Raw genomic sequence first — 7500 nt, 5'->3', positions numbered from 1 at the left:
TTGTAATGAAATATAGTTATCCAAGTACCTGGAGTGATAAGGTATCAAAATATATATGGTTATTGGGGTCTATCTCTAAAACCCTAGGAGAAGTTCGTGTACATTAGGATGTAATATCATAGGACAAAATGTCGCAATGGGATGTAATGACAGTGGAGGACAAAAGATCACGATGGGAAGTAATGATAGTGGAGAACAAAATATCACGATATGATGTAATGATAATGGAGGAGAAAATATCACGGTAGGATATAATGTCAGTGAAGGACAAAATATAATTTTAGGAACGGTTACCGGACAGAATGTCAATGAAGGCCAAAATATCAAGAGAGGATGTAATGACAGTGGAAGACAAAAGATCACGATGGGATGTAATTATAGTGGAGGAAAAAATATCACGGTAGGATATAATGTCACTGGAGGACAAAATATAGTTTTAGAAAGGGATGCCGGACATAATGTCAATGAACGACGGGAGGCCGGCGTGAATCACGGTGACGTAGGGGGACAAAATGTACAAAAGAGATCGGATGACCGTGATCGACCAGATGTCCGTGATGGGGGAAATGTTAATTTTGATAGGAGAAATGTTAATGAGGCATTGCATGTCAATGAAGGACCAAATAATAATATAGAGCAAGGTATAAATAAAAAACAAAATGTTAATATAAGACATGATATTGAAACTCATAATATGCCAAAAAGGAATAAGCACGAGTTTCTTAAAACCATGTACTTTAATGCTCGTAGTATTAGGAACAAATTTCAAGAAATACAGGCGTATGTCAAGAGCGAAAATCTCGATATGATAGGAATAACCGAGACATGGTTAAGTGGTACAGAGTTCGAAGCTGAATTTAATACAGTATAGAAACCAAAAGAAAGGTGGGGGTGTCCTGTTGTACGTTAAAAACAATGTTCATGTTTGTGTTTTAGAGAAAGTGAAACAGGATGCATATGATAGTTTGTGGGTTGAGTTAACCCAAACAAATGGACAAAAAATTAAAGTAGGTGTAATATATAGGCCAAAGACATTATCATTAGAAGACGACAAACTCTTATTAACCGGGATTTATTGATAATGGGTGATTTCAATTTTACTGACATTGATTGGATGATCCTTGAACATGGCCATATAGGTAGTCGCTTTATTGATTTTCTTGGTGACAATTACTTAATTCAGCATGTAAAAGTGCCCACAAGATATGGAAACTTACTCGATCTTTTGATCACTAGCCGCGAAAGCATGGTAACTGATGTAGAAGTCGGTGAATCTGTTGCAAATAGCGATCACAACTTAGTTGGATTCAAACTCCTAAGCAATTTTAGAATAGATACTTGTGTTTCTAGAATACCCGATTTCAGTAAAGCTCAGTTCATAGGACTAAGTCAGGAGCTTCAGCTTACAGATTGGTAGGCAAAATTAAACGAAAGACCTGTAGATCAGATGTGGGAAGTACTTCAAAATACGCTCACTAAGATGATTCAAACTTACATTCCTTTTAAGGACAGACGTCCCCCAAATCAGGCTCGCCCAAAGTGGCTCGACAAAGAAACTGAAAAAAGTATTGCTAAAAAGAGACAGGCTTATAAGAAATATAAGTGCTCGGGTGCATCTAATGACTATGAAAGTTATGTATCAATACAGAGAGATTTAAAAAAGACAATAAGAAAAAGAAAACAACAATACGAAATGAACATCGCTGATAAATCCAAAGAGAATCCCAAAGAATTCTATAGTTACATTAGAGATAAAAAGGTTGTTAGGAATCACATTGGTCCACTATTATCTGCTGACGGTCAGCTTGAATATTCAAATGAAGGAATGTGTAATATCTTAAACAATTATTTTAGCTCGGTATTCGTAAACGAAACACCTCAAAGTGAATTCCAAACTGAAACCTGTGAAAAGTCAGGGGTAAACTTACTACGGTAAATATAACAAAAGAAAAAATTAAAAGGTGTATAGACAAACTCAAAGTTAATAAAACACCAGGGCCTGACGGTTGGCATCCAAGAATCTTAAAGGAAATGAAAAATGAGATTGTTGTTCCATTACAAATTATTTTCAAGAAATCCATCATATCCGGAGATGTCCCAAGAGAATGGAAGCTAGCTAACGTTACTCCCATATTCAAAAAAGGTGACAAAAAGAAACCAAATAACTATAGGTCCATAAGTTTGACTTCAATCGTAGGAAAAATAATGGAAACTATCATCAGAGACGCTATCGAACATCATTTAGAAAGTAACCGTTTGATAAATGATATCCAGCAGGGTTTCAGACGAAAACATTCTTGCGTGACTAACTTACTCGAATTCTACAACACATTTATCTCGAATTATGACAAAAGAAACAATATAGATTTCATATATCTAGACTTTGCAAAAGCTTTTGATACCGTCCCACACGAAAGACTACTTACTAAATTAGCTTTGCATAGAATAAGTGGTAACCTAATAGGCTACTAGTAATTGGTTGAATGGTCGAAAATAGAGAGCTGTTTTTAATGGAAAAACTTCTGGATGGAAAAGTGTTGCAAGTGGAGTTCCTCAGGGTTCCGTTCTTGGGCCACTTCTATTCATAGTATATATAAATGATATAGACCATGGACTAAAATCTACTGTTTCCAAATTTGCTGATGATACAAAACTGTGCGGAGTGGCAAATGATCACTCAAACCAATTAGATATTCAAGAAGATTTAGATAAATTGCAGCAATGGTCTGAAAAGTGGCTAATGAAATTTAACACAAGTAAATGCAAGGTAATGAACATAGGTAAAAATAACAGTAAGTACGATTACAAGTTATTTGGAAATTCGTTAACAAAAGTGGATAGTGAAAAAGATCTCGGCGTAATTATCAGTAACGACCTCAAATCATCCAAGCAGTGTATTTCAGCCTCTGAGAAAACAAATAAGATTCTGGGACTGATTGCGCGATCTTTTGATTTCACATTCCATCACTCATTAACAAGCTATATAAATCGTTAGTTCGTCCACATTTGGAATATGCTGTTTCCGTATGGTCACCGAATCTCATTAAAGACATTGACAGACTGGAAAAAGTACAACGGCGAGCCACAAAACTGATTCCAAATATCAAAAATAAATCATACGAAAATCGACTAAAGCACATGAATCTGTTTTCCCTTAAAAAGCGTAGACTCAGAGGTGATTTGATACAGGTCTTTAAAATTCTAAAGGGAATTGACAACATCAAAAGTGACAAAATTTTCACATTGAATGAGAATCAGACAAGAAACAATGGTCTCAAACTGTCCGGAAATAGATTCAATTTCGAAGTAGGTAGAAACTTTGCCAACCGTGTAGTTAATGAATGGAATAAACTTCCTGCACAGGTAGTACAATGTAGTTCATTTCGAAGCTTTAAGAATCATTTAGATAAATACCTAAGTAAGATGCTGTAATGATTATAATTTATCTTATATTATTTGTTTTTGTTTTGTTATCATTTGTCTGTCTGATTTTCATTTATTATTAGTTATATGTCAATTTATTATTATTTACTATTTACCTGTTTGTTTATTATTTAACTATCCCTATGCATTTATTTATGTATTTTATTTGTTATCTACATTATTATAGTTTTTATTTATTATTTTATTATTAATATGATTTTTTTTTTCGCATCCAACTTAGATATGGATCAAAAGGTCTCCTGTCGGCATGCTCCGCCTTTGTAATCCTTTGTACAAACAAGCAAACAAACAAATAAACAGACAGACAGAGGCTACTACTTTATTATAATAGATGTTGCAGAGAGTAATATAGAGAGAAGGGAAGAGGAGGAAAAGGAGGACGAAGATGAGGTTGAAAGGACTAGTGAAGGAGGTAGGAGGTAGATGAGGAGGTAGGAGAGAGGGTTGGTTGTGAGACCAGGATGAGGATGAGAATGAGGATGAGGATGAGGCTAGGGATAAGCTTGAAGGATAGTGTGAGTGTGAAGGTGAGGATGAGTGTAAAGTGAGAGTGGTAGAAGACGAAGGAGAGGGAGTGGGAGAGAAGGTGTGAGAGTTATTTGGAGCTCGCTGGCTGAGCGGGTTAGGGCGTCGTTACTTGCGGCGAAGGTCGAGGTGAGGGCGGTTCGAATCCTGCCACCGGCGAGGTTGAACTAAGGACATGGTTTATTAAATTCCACTTTACAAAGCTCTCTGTGAGGGGCACCGTCCTAGCCTCCCGATAAGCGTGTGTGTGTGACGTTAATTACTGAGGAGGCATTTCGTAATGAAAATACTTCAATCAATTACTGAGGAGGCATTTTGCAATGAAAATACTTCAGTGTGTGATTGGTTGATTCTGTTCTGGTGTCGGCTCCTTCCACGGGATGTTTTCCTGTTTTATGTTGTGCTGTTGATGTAAGTCACTCACAGGATTGACCGACATGCTCACCCGTTCATGACCATGTCGGGCAGTTTAGACTTGTGATTCTATTGCCGTCATCTGATTTAAATCACCTGACGGATGGACTCAGGACGAAACCGGTTCACCCGACGCCATTTTGTGTCCAAAGACAAGTTCTCAAAAAAAAAAAAAAAAAAAATCTGGCGTCATGAATACGAATAAGTCTATATTGCGCATCACCATGTTGAAATGGGGATGCAATTCTGTCACAGCGCTGAATGTTAACATTCAGTGATCGATGTAATTTTTCGATATAAGATTGTTAAGGTCAGAGCCGAGAGATATCCAACGTTGTTTGTTAGGTCCCGCTTATGCTCTCTTTGAAAGACTCCCCCCTCAAGCAAATAGTGTTGCCTGGGGATCAGGAGAATAAACTGTATATCGTTATTGTTCCCTCCCAGAGTGCGCAATGCGTCTTCTGCAACAGAGACCAGGGGCAACGGCTGGAATGATTCTTTTAGCGCAGTATTTCTCAACTTTTTTATCTATTTATTTTTTTTTTTTTTTCAGGCGACTCCAATGTGATCCTCATGATATGACCGCGACCCCACTAATATATTGTAAGGTTATAAATGACAAAAGTTAACATCACTGAACTTTATCACAGCAATATAAATTTAGAAACTTAGCATACAAGTCCCCACCTGACGATTTCTTTCGTCATTTCTTTGGACCTTTAATTTTGTAAGTATTGGTCCCCAACGGCCCATGTATCGAGATAGGATTTGATTTATTGTTCTCTATTTTTTATTTATTGATGCCTATTTCCATGATTGTGAATTTTTGTTAAGGTTAACACCCTTGTTCTTTATTTCTGTATGTCGGTAATTTTTACGTTACAGATTTTCCTGAAGGTCTCTCATTGCAGACGAAACGTTGAATAAATGAATCATTTTGGCAATCTGGTTTATACCTCCCTTCCAAATGGCAGAGTACTGGTTAGAAAGCTTGAGAATACCCTTAAGAAGATTAACAACCTCCTTAATGTTGTCGACTTTCATAACGTATGCACACACACACACACACACACACACACACACAAACACACACACACACACACACACACACACACACACACACACACACACACACACACACACACACACACACACACACACACACATGCACACACACACACGCACACATACACACACACATATATGTCTATGTATATGTATATATATATATATAAATACTAAGGGTATATATGGGCAGGAGGTCTTCTCTCAAACATGTTTCATTAAAAGTGATAGACAATTCAGCATGCTGAATTTTCTTAAGGATATTCTCCTTATTACGCAAGATAGACTTATTCTCTCTTGCAAGATGTGAGATGATTTCTCCATAGGAGGTCATCTGGGCTGTCATGTCGCGATTTCGAGTCACATTGACTCTTCTTCAGTGGTGTGGAGGTGGATCTTGTCTTCACGGTGGGAAAGATCAGAATGATGGCTTGTGGTGATCTGGCCGGTATTTAAGGCGTGCTTGTGTCATCTGTCTTGTTTCTCCTAGTCTCAGATTAGCTGGTGTTATAGGGGCTGTGTTCCTTCTAATGCTTGGTAGTGCTTGTAGGTCTGATGATTGTATGTTGAGATTGGGGTTTAATTCTTTAATATATAAAGCTTCGAGTATGGGGAGGCGACGTGTGTCCGGGCATGTTGTGATTATCTCTGTGTTCTCTGTGAGCATTTGTCTTGTTATGTTCTCGTGATGTTCCTGGCATAAGTTGACTTTTGGGGCTCCAGACGAAAGGTGGTAACTAAGACGTCTGCTCAACTTCATAGTCGTCATGCCAACATAGATGGAAGGGAGGGTTACACAGTAACCTCGTTTGCAAGTGAACCTATAGATGACATGCGAATGTTGAGTTGGCCCTTTGATTATATTTGGGCTATTACGTAGTAACAGGTGGCTGGTTTTCTGGCTTTTATAATATATTACCAAGTTTATTCTCTTAACGGGATTTGTAGGTTCGACATTTATTTTTATTATTTGTTTTAATATTCTTTCATCTTCTTTGTATGCCGTGGAGAAAATGGCTCGATAGTATGTTTCAATGTCTTCTTTTTTCTCTGTAGTACCTTGCTGGATGTGATACCATCGGTCAATGATTTTTTAGTGATAGTCTCAATATCTTTTTTGTTGAATCCATTGGTTAAAAGTTCTTGAGTGGATCTTACCATATCTGTGTGAATTTTTGTCCATGTGCTGCAGTGCGTAAGAGCTCTACGGAAGAGCTCAGAGACGAAACTAAGTTCAAGAAGATATCAAAAGACCCCACGGAATCCCTAAAAAATAAATTAAACAAGCTCGTTACCATCAATAATGCTGCAAATACTTCCATTAAGTTTAACAAGCTATCCGGAGACTACAGACCTATTATCTCACAAATTCCAACCCCAACCTACGGAATCGCGAAACAATTGTGTACTATTTTAACTACATACGTCCCTGCAGCCTACAGCCTGCATTCAGCTACTGACTTCTTGTACATCCTCAAAACAAACAATGCAATGGGAACCATAGCTTCTCTTGACGTAGAATCGTTATTCACCTCGATTCCAATTCAACGTACCATCAACTATATCATTGATCGTGTTTACAACAACACTAATACTGCAAAGCTTCCAATGCTTGAGTCCATACTTCGTAGCCTTCTCCATTGCTGCACTACAGAAGCACCCTTCATTTGCCCCCGCGGTATGAAATATCAACAAATAGACGGCGTCGCTATGGATTCCCCACTTGGAGTCCTGTTTGCAAATTTCTTTATGGGTTGCATTGAAGAAGAAGTGTTCAGCAAATTTGAAAAACCTGAAATCTATTGCCGGTACATTGACGACATCTTCATAAAGACCACACACAATGAAGACATATCATTACTTAAGAACTACCTCCAAGATGCCTCCAGTTTAACCTTCACAATAGAAAATAGCCTAGAAGGATCCATGCCATTCCTTGACATTCTCGTTACACAACAACAGGAAAAATTCGATACAGACACCTATGTTAAACCTACAAACACAGGCCAATGCATGAACGGTAAAAGTGAATGTCAACAAAGGTACATAAAT

The 7500-nt window shown here is 37.7% G+C and overlaps 1 protein-coding gene across 1 annotated transcript in view; it reads left to right on the top strand.

Moving 5' to 3' along the window:
* Nucleotides 1-3905: 3905 nt before the first annotated feature.
* Nucleotides 3906-7500, top strand: part of LOC143035687 (uncharacterized) — an 8445-nt gene continuing 4850 nt past the window's right edge. The window contains exons 1-2 of the mRNA XM_076202552.1: nt 3906-3971; nt 6589-7500. The exon at nt 6589-7500 is cut by the window's right edge and continues 72 nt beyond it. Coding sequence (XP_076058667.1) covers nt 3906-3971; nt 6589-7500 — 978 coding nt within the window. The remainder of the gene's footprint in view (nt 3972-6588) is intronic.

Source organism: Oratosquilla oratoria, chromosome 19, assembly GCF_046742065.1.
Source record: "Oratosquilla oratoria isolate Oo_2021 chromosome 19, ASM4674206v1, whole genome shotgun sequence".
Classification (NCBI taxonomy): Eukaryota; Metazoa; Arthropoda; class Malacostraca; order Stomatopoda; family Squillidae; genus Oratosquilla; species Oratosquilla oratoria.
This window is presented reverse-complemented; position numbering and strand designations above follow the sequence as displayed.